The 16,792-nt window shown below is 43.8% G+C and overlaps 1 protein-coding gene across 5 annotated transcripts in view; it reads right to left on the bottom strand.

Moving 5' to 3' along the window:
• Nucleotides 1-205: 205 nt before the first annotated feature.
• LOC137622931 (uncharacterized) overlaps nt 206-16,792 on the bottom strand; it is a 615,385-nt gene continuing 598,798 nt past the window's right edge. Inside the window, exons 18-19 of one of the 5 annotated variants that reach the window (XM_068353504.1) lie at nt 1,181-1,561; nt 206-621 (exon numbers count right to left, since the gene is read on the bottom strand). In XM_068353504.1, coding sequence (XP_068209605.1) covers nt 431-621; nt 1,181-1,561 — 572 coding nt within the window. In that variant the 3' untranslated portion in view covers nt 206-430. The remainder of the gene's footprint in view (nt 622-1,180; nt 1,562-16,792) is intronic. The other 4 variants (XM_068353501.1, XM_068353500.1, XM_068353503.1 and 1 more) reach the window with 4 other exon arrangements.

Below are 16,792 nucleotides of genomic sequence, written 5' to 3' on the forward strand. Positions count from 1 at the left end.
GAGCTGGGTTCAACCTAGCATTCCTATACAATTTTTTCTCTGGTAAAATTCTTAGCAGTTATTACCTTAGAAATGATGTAAAAGGAGCATTTCACTGGGTGGCACAGGTCAGAGCCCAGAAATAGATTTTTCGCTTTGCTTCAAAATCCGTTTTGTTTGCAGACATTGTGTCTCTGGTCTTGGTGATAATTTATGAAAACCTTAAATAGTAATCAAGAGTTTGAAGTCTTCACATGAGCACATTCCTCGGTCACCCAAGATCGGTTTCTTTTTAGAAAACCCCATCTTCAGTTGTACTTTTATATCCAATCTAATATTAAGGCAACACTATGAGTTTTCTGCAATAACATTACAATATGTTCTTTCTGAGGTTTTACATGTTGGAAGTTTTACATGGACATGTAGCTCTTGGAACTATATCTGAACTAGCTCATACTGCATCATTGAGCTTTCCTGAAATCAACTGAGTATATCTTATCAAATAATAATCGTCACGATTTTTACGAATGTACTTTTGTACTCCATACCATAATGGTGCTTTCTGCTTAAGCAAAACAGAAACCAAACTTCTAAGAGGATTATCTGCTCTATTTGTCAGCCACTCAAAGGTTGGTTCAGCTCCTGTTGAAAACAGTATTTAATATTAATTCCAAGTTCATATATATTCCTATATGCTGTATAATAGTAAAATGGCATAAATACAAATATTTCTTTAACTTACCAGATTGTAATTCTATGGAGCATCAGTAACTTGCATGCAACCAACAATTTAAACATTTTCAAATGCTGTACCTCACAAGCAACCCATAAAAATATTCAAATGGACGAGAAAGTAAAACTTCCCTATTTTAAACTCACTAAAAACTTTCCATTTACACTTGTGTATGTAATTGCTTAGGAAGGGAATTGTAATTTCAATTGGTATATCTATCCCTTTTTGGTAACAGTCAAACAAAAATAATGACAAAATATGTACACTATTCCAAAAAATTTGTGCAATTTCTATCTTTTATGTAATACCCTTTACCATTCTTACAAAAAAAACACTAGTAGTCCAAGCAGAGAGAGAGAGAGAGAGAGAGAGAGAGAGAGAGAGAGAGAGAGAGAGAGAGAGAAATTTTAAGCTTTCTTCAATATCTAAATTCAAATCTGAGAGCATCTGAAAAGCACTTGTACATACCATAAAATGCTTGGGCATCATCACCAACTAATCGAACCAAGATGTTGGAATTAACATCAGGATCTCTCAAAATCAGCGCTGAAAACATGTAAGGAACAACACTCTTGGATTTATAAGCATCTTCTATGGAGCTCTTATCCTCTCTCAGCTTGTCCGAAACTTTTTCTGAAACCTTCTCCGGGCTCAACGAAACTGTCTTGATTCTCGGAGATTTTCTCGGTGAATGGCAGATAGTGGATTGTCTGCTTTTAGAACAAGAACTACAAGGAAGCAATTTGGACTTCAGGTCTTCTACTGAATATTGTTTTCTTAATTGCCAACTTTCAAAGTGTGTCTTACACACTGTACAAAAGCCCCATATCCAGTCGTGAAAACAAATTCCTGAAAAAAAGAACATAAATCATCAACAATGCTTTTCATTCATAAAGTATCTACTACATTGTAGCTTCATCTAATGGATTAAAGTTGCAAAGTTTCTGAAATTATATTGAAAATGATGCAAAGTTGAGATGTTGGTAACAGACATTAATAATTAATGCATGAAGCTTTCATATATAACATGGGTCCATTTCATTGAAACACTGAAAGACAAGTAAAAAAGGAAATACAGTAATGCCTCTAGATACAACATTAATTCGCTCCAGAGTGGCTTTCATATCGTGATTTTTTCGTATCATGAGTCACATTTTACATGGAAATCACTCAATTCGTTCCAAGCTCTACAAAAGCACCACATGAAATTTTATAATAAGGCTAAAGTGTACTAACCATAATAAAATACAACCTTTTGGATCATTCAATACCTAACCTAACTGTTAATACTGTAACTGAAAATTAAGTTTATATCATTAGAACATACAGTACAGTAATGCAATAATAAACGGAAAATAAAAAAACTTAGAACCTTATCTTTGGAGTGAGCCAATGTTTGAAAGCGAAAGTGGCAGCAGAGGAGGAGGACAAACAGGAAAACATTAACAACTGGCAGAAAACATGAACACTTAACTTTACAAAACACATCAACAAAAGGCAGAAAACATTAAAACTTACCTTTATGAAACACATTTACAAATGGCAGAAAACATTAACACTTGACTTCCTCAAAAACTTAAAATTAAATTTCTTTTCTTTTGCCTTTTTCTAATCTTTAAAATTTTTTCTACTTTCTAGATTTCATTAATTTCTTCCTCACTTTCTGTTTTCTGATTTTTTTTTCAATCACTCTGAGCTTCCTCTTGGCCTTCTAAAGGCCTTCTTGAATAACTATCCAAGGAAGCTTATTTCTAATTGCTTTTAAAATGTTCCTGAAATGACTCAGGCAAACGTCATTAAACTGCGCAACAAGACGACCTGCGTAAGCCTTTTTGGGTGTCTCTTTTCTAGAAAAGTTTGCACCTTATGAAGAGAAAATAGAGCCCACCTAATTTCTGCTGTTGTAATAGGGTTCTCCTCCTCCTCGCTGCTAGTGAACTGTTCTTGAACGACGTTCAGTTACATGGCCTACAACTTCTTCAGGTCGTCCGTCATAAGCTCCTCTTGGTGCTCCGCAAGAAGCTCATTAATGTCGTCCTCTTTGATGACCAACACCATGGACCTTCTGAGTGTAACAATCTCGTCAACCTCAGGTGGTGCAAAAGGTTCAGGATCGTCAACTTTTTTAGCTTCGGCTTCAGCTATGCCTCCATGAAAGCCCTCAGTCTCATGCAGAGATGGCATCAGGCCGCAGCTTCTTCCACGAAGAGTTCTAGGTGTGCCTCGAAACCTCCTACAAACCTTGATCAATGAGCCGGACGCATTTCACATCAAAATGCTCCTTCCAAATTTCATGCAAGATGAGGCTTGGTGAGGCTTGTGTTATCCGTGATTTTGAAACAAGAGCTTCTTGAAGGTGGAAATCACTTGCTGGTCAATGGGCTGGAGGAGAGGGGTGGTGTTAGGCAGAAGATAGAAAACCTTGATGAAGGATAATCTGCTAGAATATCTTCCTCAAGGCCTGGAAGGTGAGCCGGGGCACTGTCCAACACCCGCAAATATTTCAGAGGGAGGCACTTCTCCAAATATTTTTTTAGTCGGAATGAAACAGATTTACCCACTTGGTGAACAAGTCTTTCGTTACTTAGACTTTCACATTAGCCCTCCACATCATTGGAACCTTGAAGGCTTGAGGAATCTACGAGTAATGCACCAACAGGGACTTCACCTTACAATCCCCTCTGACATTTGTACAGAGTGCAAGGGTAAGCCTGTCCTTCATAGCTTTATGCCCGGGTAGCTTCTTTGCTTCCGCCATGATATAGGTGTTATGTATTATTGTAATAATGTACTGTATTATTTCAAGTGTTGCATGTATTGCGCAACATTGCATCATATTGCATGAATAAAACATGTTATGCTTTGTATATAAGTGAAATGATTTATTTTGTATATTAGGATTCAAGCATTTATTAATTACCTCAAAGATAGGATGTGATTCTTTATAGTTTTGTACTGGAGTAGGATTCAAGTCTTTTGAAAGCGATGCTCTTTTGTTGTTTAGCAATGTTTTGGTTTTGTCAGATTGTTTATGACGCTCCACACACACTTGGGAGTTGGCTGTCACAGAGCAATGTAGTCACAAGATTTATTAAACTTGTATATTAAGAATACCAACGTATCATTAAATCCCATCGAGATATTGGCGAACATAGATGGGATCAGCTGAGGAATAATTACTAACAATTCTTCATCTATTGCAGGTAACATCATGTTTGTTAATGTAGACATCCTACCAATATATTAATAGGTCCGATGCAATTTTTTCTAGAAAATGCCATGTTTTGTCATAGTTGAAGACTTGCTGAGGACTGTAGCCTTCCTGGAGAGTCAACTTGTCAAATTTCTTAACAAAGGCTTTGGCCGCTTTCTTGTCTGAGCTGGCAGCCTTCCCATGCCGCACCACCGAGTGAATGCCAGACCATCTCTTAAATTTTTCAAACCACCATCGAGAAGTCTTGAATTTTGGGGGTGCCAGCTTCGATGTCACGTCTTCTGCATCATCTTTGGCCTGAGCACTCACGAGGTCACCGAAAATAGAGCTGGCCTTGTGGCATATTGCCGTCTTGGTGATCTTGTCTCCAGCGATTTCCTTGTCCTTAATCCAACGGAGAAGCAGTCTCTCCATCTCATCATGGAGGTGGCTCCTCTTGTTGAAAAAAAACAGTTTTGCCCTTAGAAGGTGTTGTTGCTTTGATGTCTTTCCTCTGTTTAAGGATGATGCCTATCGTTGACATATTTCTGTCACATTCCTTAGCGATCATACTTAACCGCATGCCAGCCTCATACTTCTTGGTTATCTCCACCTTTGAATCTATAAAAGCATACTCTTCTTCTTTCCCTGATAATCAGCAATATTCTTGGGACCCATGGCTAATAACGTAGGAGTTGAATAACGCAACACGATATAGTACAGTAAACAAAAGCACAAAAGCGAAATCAAAACACGAATTCTATAAGAACGATAGCACTGCCAAAATGAAATGGTCGAGAAACGCCAATACTGTACATAGATGCGTGATGGGATGGATGCTGACCAACAGGAGAGCAGGATCTTATGGTGGTAACTAGCATCAGAGTAAGGAGATAACCTATTCTCAGTGGCCGAGAAAATCTCGTACCGTATCTTGTTTTGTATCATGAATTTTTTTTCGAAATGAGGCAAAAAGTCTTTGCATCTCATTTTGTATCATGAATTTTTTGTATGCAGAAACTTTTGTAATAAGAGGTATTACTTACAGTAAAATATCCTTATCATTATCAGGATGTTTTTTTTTTTTCCACTTGTAAATATTCACTTAAGAAATGTAATTGTACTTTAAATGTAAAATATACTACAGCAGTGAATGTTTTGTACAGAAGTTCCTCAGCTTACAAACTTAATTGGTTCCAAGAAGCTGTTTGTAAGTCGAGTTGTTTGTAGGTAAAATTTTGGTCTAGGGTAGGTCTAACCTAAATTCCATGCTTATATTTACAGGTACAAAAGTGCACAAAAAGTCATATTTCATTTGAAATAGATATCAAGTTATTACAAATGTCCTTTAGCTTACCGTATTAAATGATATAAAAATTTTTATTTCTTTCTCTTATCTCTTAAACCATCTAGATTAATGTGGGTAAGGGTTAGGTTGGGTAGAGAATGTTGGGCTTTTGTCAGTGTGTATGGGCCAGGTTGTGAGAAAAGTGAAGAAGAGCAGAATGAGTCCTGGAATGAACTAACTAGGTGTGTAGAAGGACTGGGTAGAAGGGATTATGTAGTTGTCATGGGTGACTTAAATGCAAAAGTGGGTGCTGGAAAGGTAGAAGGTGTCATTGGGATGTATGGCGTACCAGGTGAAAATGAGAGTGGTGAGAGACTGGTAGATATGTGTCTTGAGCAAGAGATGGTGATAAGTTCCAGTTTTTTCAAAAAGAAAGATAAAAACAAGTATACATGGCTAAGAGTGGCAAATGGAAGAGTGGTAGAAAGGGCGTTAATGGATTATGTGTCGATAACTAAAAGAATGTTTGGAAGATTGAAAGACGTGCACGTGTTTAGGGGTATGGCTAACGGTATGTCTGATAATTTTTTGGTAGAAGGAAAATTACTTGTAGCAAAAGAGTGGGGGAATAGAGTAGGTGGATGTAAAAGGGAGCTAGTGAAGGTTGAAGGGCTAATAAAACCAGGGGTGAAAAGTATTTATCAAAGGTTGAAAATGGCATATGACGAAGTGAAAGTAAGAGAAACTGGTAATTTAGAGGAGAAGTGGAAGTTAGTAAAAGAAAATGTTGTTGGGATTGCAAGTGAGGTCTGTGGCAAGAAGTTTGTTGGAGGCAGCATGAGGAAGGGCAATGAATGGCGGAATGAAGGAGTGAAGGTAAAAGTGGAAGAGAAAAAGAGGGCTTTTGAAGAAGGGCTGCAGAGTAATACTGTAGAGAATATGAAAGATATAGAAAGAAAAATGTGGAAGTAAAGCGCAAGGTAAGTGAGGCAAAATGGGCAGCTGACCTGAGGTGCGGTCAGGGATTGGGTCATTCACATGAAGAGAATAAGAAGAAGTTTTGGAAAGAAGTGAAGAGAGTAAGGAAGGCTGGTTCAAGAATTGAAGACAACGAAAGATGGAAATGGAAGGTTGTTAAAAGGAGAGGAGGCAAGGAAAAGGTGGGCGGAATATTTTGAAAGTCTACTGAATGTTGAGGATAGTAGGGAGGCAGATATAATTGCTGTTGCAGGTGTTGAGGTGCTGGTGATGAGAGAAATTACAAGAGAGGAAGTGAGGAGAGCACTAGATGAAACGAGAGTAGGAAAAGCATCTGGTATGGATGGTGTGAGAGCTGATATGTTGAAGGAAGAGAGTGTGACTGTAATTGAATGGTTGGTGAGATTGTGTAATATGTGTTTTGTGTTGTCAATGGTATCAGTAGATTAGGATTGTGCGTGTATTGTACCACTATATAAGGGTAAGGGAGATGTGCATGAGTGTTGTAATTCAAGGGGTATTAGTTTGTTGAGTGTAGTTGGAAAAGTGTATGGTAGAGTACTGATTAATAGGAATAAGGATAAAACAGAGAATGTAATCTTAGAAGTACAGGGTGGTTTTAGAAGAGGTAGGGGTTGTATGAATCAGATTTTTACAATTAGGCAGATATGCGAGAAATATTTAGCAAAAGGTAAGGAGGTGTATGTTGTGTTTATGGATCTAGAGAAAGCGCATGATAGAGTTGATAGGGAAGCAATGTGGAATGTGATGAGGTTATATGAAGTTGGTGGAAGGTTGTTGCAAGCAGTGAAAAGTTTCTACAAAGGTAGTAAAGCATGTGTTAGGATAGGAAATGAAGTGAGCGATTGGTTTCCGGTGAGAGTGGGGCTGAGACAGGGATGTGATGTCACCGTGGTTGTTTAACTTGTATGTTGATGGAGTGGTGAGAGAGGTGAATGCTCGAATGCTGGGACGAGGATTGAAACTGGTAGACGAGAATGACCATGAATGGGAGGTAAATCAGTTGTTGTTTGCGGATGATACTGTACTGGTTGCGGACGCAGAAGAGAAGCTTGGCCAATTAGTGACAGAATTTGGAAGGGTGTGTGAAAGAAGGAAGTTGAGAGTTAATGTGGGCGAGAGTAAGGTTATGAGATGTACGAGAAGGGAAGCTGGTGCGAGGTTAAATGTCACGTTGAATGGAGAGTTACTTGAGGAGGTGGATCAGTTTAAGTACTTGTGGTCTGTTGTTGCAGCAATTGGTGGAGTGGAAGCAGATGTACGTCAGAGAGTGAATGAAGGATGCAAAGTGTTGGGAGCAGTTAAGGGCGTAGTAAAAATTAGAGGGTTGGGCATGAATGTAAAGAGAGTTCTGTATGAGAAAGTGATTGTACCAACTGTGATGTATGGATTGGAGTTGCGGGGAATGAAAGTGATAGAGAAACAGAAATTGAATGTGTTTGAGATGAAGTGTCTAAGGAGTATGGCTGGTGTATTTCAAATAGATAGGGTTAGGAACGAAGTAGTGAGGGTGAGAACGGGTTGAAATGAGTTAGCAGCTAGAGTGGATATGAATGTGTTGAGGTGGTTTGGCCATGTTGAGAGAATGGAAAATGGCTGTCTGCTAAAGAAGGTGATGAATGCAAGAGTTGATGGGAGAAGTACAAGAGGAAGGCCAAGGTTTGGGTGGATGGATGGAGTGAAGGAAGCTCTGGGTGATAGGAAGATAGATTTGAGAGAGGCAAGAGAGCGTGCTAGAAATAGGAATGAATGGCGAGCGATTGTGACGCAGTTCCGGTAGGCCCTGATGCTTCTTCCGGTGCCTTGGTTGACCGCGAAGGTAGCAGCAGTAGGGGATTTAGCGTTATGAAGCTTCATCTGTGGTGGATAACGGGGGAAGGTGGGCTGTGGCACCCTAGCAGTACCAGCCAAACTCGTTTGAGTCCCTTGTCAGGCTGGGAGGAACGTAGAGAGGTCCCGTTTTTTGTTTCATTTGTTTGATGTCGGCTACCCCCCAAAATTGGGGGAAATGCCTTGGTATACGTATGTATGTATCTCTTATTTTTTGTCAGTACGTATGGGCCAGGTTGTGAAAAAAGTGAAGAAGAGCGGAATGAGTTCTGGAATGAATTAACTAGGTGTGTAGAAGGACTGGGTAGAAGGAATTATGTAGTTGTCATGGGTGACTTGAATACTAGAGTGGGCGCTGGAGAGGTAGAAGGTGTCATTGGGAAGTATGGCGTACCAGGTGAAAATGAGAGTGGTGAGAGACTGGTAGATATGAGTGTTGGACAAGAGATGGTGATAAGTTCTAGTTTTTTCAAAAAGAAAGATAAAACGGATTTTGAGCGAAGCGAAAAATCTATTTTTGGGTGAGATAGCCATGTCATCCTGATGGAAGGTTCCTTCATTAGCTTCCTAGGGTATATTTAACTACAGTGGATATTCCCAGAGAATTAAACTAAAGGTTATCACAGAATTCTAACTTCTGGTGCGAGTACCCTAAAGGTTTCCCTCTAGGATATCGTATATCAACAGGGGACGCATGTATGAACACGCCACATAGCTATCTGCACCCCATATAGAGTTAACACTTCGATATGGAAAGGTGACTGAGTAACTGAGGAGCCGTTCCAAAGTTACTCTCATCCGTAGCTACTTTTGGTACTCGAGACGTAAACAAACGGGCGCCATTGCTAAATGACGTCACGTCCGTCCTCATCCTGAGCTCAGCTCCTACCAATCTCCGCGATACAGTAGGTCAGGGAGGGGCCTGAAAGGCTGAACTAGAATAGACGGGAGGGTCCATCAGGACGACATGGCTATCTCACCCAAAAATAGATTTTTCGCTTCACTCAAAATCCGTTTTTTGGGCTCAAGCCATGTTTACCTGATGGAAGTGTACCAGAGAATTAATGTATCGTGGATTTTTTCCCTTAATCCAAGTGCCAAGGGCTTCGAGCAATATTCCTATGATCTGGAGACCGTAAAGCCTATGACAATTTTAGTAATTGTCCTTACCAGAGATTCTACGATGAACTGGCTTCCTGCCCCCCTGGCAGGGAAGTCCTGGTGGACAAGAGGAATATCTCGAAGTGATCATTGAAGAACTACTCACCTGGTGGAGAGATCATGCTGGTCTCGGAGACAGATCAAAGATTAATATTCGAGTAGGAATATTATCAAGGCATAGGTGAGTATATAATATAAATACTTATATTATTCTTAGATCAGACGGGAAAGGGGTAAACGAAACTATAACAATCGTATATTTCTTAATAAGGAATAGGAGCCAAAGGAGACGCACATGATAAATAAAATAGACATTTTATTTTTTAAGATTGCAAGTCATTATAGAGGTAATTACAATAATGATTATAGAATTTATTTACAATAATAATGAATAATGTACATAGAAAATGAAAGACGGTGATCTTGAGTCTGAAAAGAAAAGTTTGCTTTTTAGAAACACAAGTTCCCAGGGGAACACCAGTCTTTTTAAAGTTCAAAAAACATTCCATGCTCGAGAGCATGTGGCACGCATGTAAAATTTCTATGACATTTCACCTTGATAAAGAACAGTCTATTAGAAACACTAAGTGTCCATTAAATCACTATGTATCACGATAGGGTCAACATAGGCACCCGTAGAGTTAGAGTCCCAAATAACTCACTGTTCTAAGCAGATTTAAGCAGCAGGTTTCATTACACTACCTGCAGCTACCACGAAATGTTTAACTTTGTGCACCTGTTTTGCGTAGTGCTTGAAGAAAACGCGCGATGATTTCCAGCCTGTAAAGCTCTTGAGGCTTTCGAAATCCATACTCTGGAAGAAATTCAGAGAAGAAGCGACTTTCCTAGGATCGTGACCTGCGGGTGTACTGTCAGGATCCGCTCTGCGAATGAAGTAGGTGATTTTCGCTCTTAGTTGTTTCAGTGACAGGTCGCTACCCGATGTTTCTCCTTTGAAGAGTTGTCCTCCACCGAAGTCTGAAGTTCTTCGAAGATAGACCTTAAGACTCTCCACTGGGCATAGAGAGACATCTTCCTTCAGGGGGCAGATTCTCCAAGGGCCCCATCTCTTGGTGGGTAGTTCATTCTTGGCGAGAGACGTCGGATCGGGGAAGAGGGTAAGATCTCCTGTATCAGCGAATAGGATATGACCCTCTTCTCTTGATAATGCCAGTATTTCACTGACTCGGGCTCCCGAGGCGAGAGCAAAAAGGAAGTTAACTTTTTGAGTCAGGTCTTTCAGAGGGCACGAATCGTTGTCCAGGAGCACCTTGTCCAGGGACCAGGAGATAGGTTTTGGTGGAGATGCTGGGCGTAGTCTAGCGCATGCCTTTGGCAGTTTATTGAAGATGTCACTGGACAGATCAATCTGGAAGGCGTATAGGAGTGGTCTAGTCAAGGCCGATTTACAGGTGGAAATCGTGTTGGTCGCTAAGCCTTGTCCATGAAGCTGAATGAAGAAGGACATGCAAAAATCAATGGTGATCTCCGTAGGATTTTTTGCCTTGACGAAGGAAACCCACTTTTCCAGGAAGATTCGTACTGCCTTCTGGTAGATTCTGTCTTGTACTCCTCGAGGAAGTCTAAGCTTTTCTTCGAGATCCCAAACCTTTTCTTTACGGCTAAGGAGAGAAAATCATGAGATGAAGGTCCCTAACTTTCAGTGATGAAGCGAAGACAGTCGACTTCTGTACTTGTTGAGAGAGGACTGGGCCCGGTAGGGGAATCAGGGTGGGCCGCAGCTCCAGGACCAGGGGATACCAATTGCTCCGGGGCCACTTGGGAGCCACTAGGGTCGCTGTCCCTTTGAAGGTTCTCAGTTTGGATAGGACTTTCAGCAGAAGGTTGGGTGGAGGGAACAGGTAGATCTTGGACCATCTGTTCCAATCCAGGGACATGGCGTCCACCGCTTCTGCCTTGGGGTCCTCGTACGGGGCCACATATCGAGGAAGTTGATTGTTGTCGCTCGTCGCGAAGAGATCGATCTGAAGTTCCGGGACTTGGTGAGAGATGAAGGAGAATGATCTTGCGTCTAGAGACTATTCCGACTCTATTGGGCTTGTCCTTGATAGAGCGTCCGCTCTCACGTTGCGGAATCCTTGTAGGTGAACTGCAGACAGGTGCCACTTCTTCCTTTCTGCCAAACGAAAGATAGGGCGAAGCACCTGATTTATCTGGGGCGATATTGAGCCCTGACGATTGAGACATCTGACTACCACCGAGTTGTCCAGAGTCAGACGGATGTGGATCGAGGGAGGCGGGGAGAGTTTCTTCAGGGTGAGAAGAACCGCCATGGCCTCCAAGATGTTGATGTGAAACGTCTTGAAGAGGGGAGACCATGTTCCTTGAACCTGCTGTTGGTGGGAGTGACCTCCCCAACCCTCCAGTGAAGCGTCCGTGTGGATGTTGATCGATGGAGGCGGGTGTTGAAGAGGGATGGACCTTTTCAGGGCCTTTGCTTCTGACCACGGCTTTAAAAGTAAGCGAAGTCTGTTCGGAAGCCGTCTATTGAGGTCTCTTCGAGCGATGGATGCGAATCGTCTCCAGACTCCCGCGGCATCCTTTAGCTGTGCGCGAAGCACTGGGTTTGTCACTGAGGCGAACTGTAGAGAGCCGAGAACTTGTTCCTGTTGGCGTCTTGAGATCCGTTTGGATTTTAGAAGCCTTCTGACAGACCCTGCTATTTCCTTCTTTTTCTTCGGTGGAATAGAAAGGCGGTGTGACTGAAGGTCCCAATGGATTCCCAACCATTGGAACTTCTGAGCTGGAGAGAGGCGAGATTTCTCGGCGTTTATCTTGAAACCCAGATGCTCTAGGAACTGGGTGACTTTGTTGCAGGCTCTCAGACAATCTTCGGGCGATGTCGACCAGACTAGCCAGTCGTCTAGGTAGGCCATCACTTGGACGCCCTGGAGACGTAGCTGTTGGATGATTGCGTCTGCCAGCTTGGTGAAGATTTGTGGAGCCACGTTGAGCCCGAAGGGCATGGCCCTGAAGGCGTAACTTTTCCTTTGGAGTCGAAATCCTAGGTAGGAGGAAGCGTAGTGATTCATTGGAATGTGCCAGTAGGCATCCGCCAGGTCTACGGAGACCGTGTAGGCCCTGTGAGGCAGAAGGGTCCTTATTTTTTGCAGAGTTAGCATCTTGAATTTGTTGTTCGCAATGAACTTGTTGAGAGGGGACAAGTCTAGAATGACTCTGAGTTTGTCTGAGTCTTTCTTGGGAACACAAAAGAGTCTCCCTTGGAACCTGGTTGACTTTACCCTCTTGATCACCTTCTTGTTCAAGAGCTCCAGGACATATTCTTCCAGGAGGGGGGTTGTCTGTTGGAAGAATTGCTGGAAAGATGGGGGTGGTTGAGTCCAGCTACAGCCCAGTCCTTTCTTGACGATGCTGTGTGCCCAAGAATTGAAGGTCTGTACCAACCGTGTGTCACACAATTGTACATAATTCCTTTTGTATAAAATATGCTTGTATCTTCGCTCTTCCCTCGCACTCAAACGAACATGAAAATTCATGTCTGCTGTTTTGCTCTGAACATTGTCTGTCTCTCGAACATGTTATGTCCTGTTGCCTTGAGGTTTTGTATATAAAGAAGAGTGTTCCTTAATATATAACTCAGTCGATTGCATCCTGCCTTTGAGTTCACAACCTTCTCCCTCCTTCGTCACATTGGTGAAACTCAGTCTTTTGCATCCTGCCTTTCACCAATGTGACGAAGGAGGGAGAAGGTTGTGAACTCAAAGGCAGGATGCAATCGACTGAGTTATATATTAAGGAACACTCTTCTTTATATACAAAACCTCAAGGCAACAGGACATAACATGTTCGAGAGACAGACAATGTTCAGAGCAAAACAGCAGACATGAATTTTCATGGAGGCGGGAGGAGCTAGTCACTCCGGGGTCACCAATGTGACGAAGGAGGGAGAAGGTTGTGAACTCAAAGGCAGGATGCAATCGACTGAGTTATATATTAAGGAACACTCTTCTTTATATACAAAACCTCAAGGCAACAGGACATAACATGTTCGAGAGACAGACAATGTTCAGAGCAAAACAGCAGACATGAATTTTCATGTTCGTTTGAGTGCGAGGGAAGAGCGAAGATACAAGCATATTTTATACAAAAGGAATTATGTACAATTGTGTGACACACGGTTGGTACAGGTCCAACGATCCTGGAATTGGCGGAGTCTTCCTCCCACCGGAAGCACTTCATTGCTTCTGGTGTCCCGAGGGTTTGCCACCTCGGCCGCTAGCTCCCCTTCCTCCTCTGCCTCTGGAGGGATGGCGAGAAGAATCTCTGCCGGAGCCTCTGCCGGAGACTCTACCTCTGAGACGAAAGGTAGTGGAATGTTGCTCATAGGCAGGGGTGAAGACCGGTGACTGCGACACCACCGGCTGGGGGACCAGTTGAAAGGTCTGCTGTGGCTATGCAGCCACTTGGGGAGTAGCGGGACCCGGAAACTGACGTCTTGGTTGACGTTGCTGGGGCCTAGGTTTTGAGGATTTTCTCTTAGGCTGAGGGCCATCGTCCTGAGAGGACTTCCTTTTTCGGGACATGCCCCACTTGTGGAGAAGATTCCGGTTCTCCACTATCTCTTTCACCAAGGCGGATGGGAAGAGATGTTTGCCCCAGATGTTGGAGGAAATCAGTCTCCGGGGTTCGTGTTTCACTGTTGCACTGGCGAACACGAATTCTCTACAGGCTCTGCGAGCCCTAGCGAAGCTGTACAAATGCTTGGTCACAGTCGCCAGGTGTGACTTTGCAAGGACCATGTAAAAGTCCGGGACTCAGGTGTCCCCGGCCATGAGTTCTAGCTGTACCTGATGTGACAGCGAAGCGGCGAGTCTCTCCTTGGTATCCTGTTCCCTACGAAGGAGATGATCGTTCAGTCGTGGGAGGTCCTCGTTGAACTGACGACCGGCCACATCAGGTTCTAGTTTCCCTACCGTGAAAGTAAGCTGGATGTCTTTCCAGTACCTGTCATTGGGGGGAAGAGTAAGGGAGAAGGGTCTGCACTCCTCCAGTGCAGGGCAAGGTTTCCCTTCCTCCACAGCCTTCATGACCGCTTGGAAGGCCTTTTCAACGAAGGGGAAGGTCGCAGTAGCTGGAGCAACAAAAATTGGATGCTTTTTGCTCAGTGCTGGCATCTTGGAGTTTGTGAAACCCCGACTCTTCACTACTTGAGCCAGCATAGCTTGGGCCTTTGCGAGATCGAACACTATCACTTCCTTAGGTTCGGTCTCTTCTTTTGAGGCTGGTTCGGACCTGAGTCGGACGTAACAGTCCGGATAAGCCTCGAAGTTCGGGAAGAACTCCACTTCTTCCAGAAGTATAGAGCCAACCCTTTCACTAATAAAGATTTTGCCAGTAGTGATTGGCATGTGCTCGGCGTATCTCCAAGGGTTAGCTTCCGAGCAGGTGGGGAGGTCCTTAACCAAAATCTTTTTCGGTTGTTTGAAGCCGACGAGATTCGTCCGGAATTGTTCCTGAGTCTCTCTCAGCTTCTTGTCCATGAGGGCTTCTAGCATCCTGAAGACCTCTTGCGTGGCCGATGGAAGAGGATCCGGGGTGGCGGAAGTCGAAAGAACAGGTTCCTCGGATGTCACTGGGGTTACTGGGGGAGCTGGAGCGACCTCGTTCTCCGAATCAGGATATTCCACCTGATCTTCCTCATAGTCGAGCTCTTCGCCCATGAGGTTCTTCTCCGTACCTTCTGACACTTCCGATATACGTTCCACGTCGTCGGAATCGATATGGCACGAACGCATAGACTGTGCCATGACGATGTCGGGTTCGACCACCAGTTGGACGGTGGGAATTTGTTCTTGAGGGATCACCGAGTCCTTGGATGCTTTCGGAAAAAGCAAGGCCCTCATATCTTCATTTGGAAGATAAGGTCCAGAGGCGTTCTTTTGGAAGCCTCCCACCCATTTGCGCAACTTCTCTCTAGCAGTGTCCCTTACCTCCGTGGTAGGAGGATTATTGAACAGTTCTGCGGATCCCAATATTTAAGGTCGCCTCTCTTGGCGGCGCAGGGGACGTGGGTCCGGCACGCCTTGTGCCCGTAGAAGTCCGGGCGTTTATCTCCACAGAAGTTACTCTCACACTTCACATACTCCTCCTGTAAAAGAAAGAGATCATGAGTACATGGAAGGCATAAGAATGACTTACATTACTCTAGACTTAAGAGTAACTTAATCTATAATAGCATATTAATTATATGTTCAAAATAGATGAGCAGGAAGGGAAGTAGATAGACACATACTTGTGAATCCTGCCCAGCCGGTTACCGTAACCTTATCCGTAGACAATTCCTTAGACCCCAGGGTCCTAAATAAGGGAAAATCCGTATGGATGAGCCAAGCTAGGCCTCCTTAATAAAGGAATTGTCCGCAGAGTGTAAAAGGATCTGAGGGAGAGGGGAAAATAGGATAAACCCCTTAGTAACATGTAGGTTCCGGCAAGCGACTGCACTGAGATGCACAGAGTATGCTGGAAGTGTTGTAATGTGCAACCATACAGCATAGCCACTATATTAGCTGGTATAACAATACCTATATGGAGGTGGCCAGGCTATCTGGCTGAATCAGATTGACTGCCGGCATGGTGCAGGCAGCCGAGGAAGGGGTGCATGTCCCTTAGCGCCTCATTAAGGGGCGCCGGCAGACCGACGGAATGCCAGAGACTGGTCCTGAAGGGTGGAAAACATCAAGGAGGACACACTGAGCGACCGAGATGGACAACACCACAGTGGCGACCGCTGGCACAGCGGCGGATCGCCGGCAGGGGCGGCGGATCGCCGGCAGGGGCGGCGGGCTCCGGCACCTGGTGGCTCACGGCATGGTGAACCTTGGTTCAACTCATAAGATATATATATATATATATATATATATATATATATATATATATATATATATATATATATATATATATATATATATATAGGGCGGATACCTAAACTGCCGGCAATCAATGCCGGCAGGTGGGCGGAAGTCTCCGGCAGTCGGCCGGCTGTCGCTAGGTAAACCAGGGGAAATATAAGGGGTGGGACGTCGGCGGTATGTCGACGGAAGGCGGCAGCCTCTGGCAGGCGGTAGGCTGACGTCCTAGAGGGGAGATATCTTATGAAAAGAGGTCACCTGAGGTAGTGGCGGCTGTCGCCAGCATTAGAGGCGGCAAGGGACCGGCACCATGATAGAGAGAGAGAAAGGTAAGGAGGGAAGGGAGGGGTAATATTCTATACCCCGCCGGCATCCCTTCGGAGAGAGTGCAATCATGATAGGAGTAGGTACTCCTAACATCCGGCGGCAGTGGGACTGCAGATGGCCGGGAGCCTGAGGTAACCCAAGGGAGGGATAGAGAGCACTCAAAGAGGGGGAATCCTCCGCCGGCAACCACCCTTATAGAACGCTATGAAGGGTATGTGTACCAGAGCGGCCAGCTCAGCAGAAAAACAAGGCTAGCGCTACCACTCCACCCAAGGGAGGAGTTGTAGGACCGAGGACAGGGGTGTGTAGGCAGGCCTACACCAAAGGGGTAGAGTGGGGGGGGGGAAGTAGGGGTCTTTCTTAAGTGGGTAGACTCTGTTTGAGAGAGGCCA

The sequence above is a fragment of the Palaemon carinicauda genome, chromosome 30 (genome assembly GCF_036898095.1).
Source record: "Palaemon carinicauda isolate YSFRI2023 chromosome 30, ASM3689809v2, whole genome shotgun sequence".
NCBI classification, from domain to species: Eukaryota; Metazoa; Arthropoda; class Malacostraca; order Decapoda; family Palaemonidae; genus Palaemon; species Palaemon carinicauda.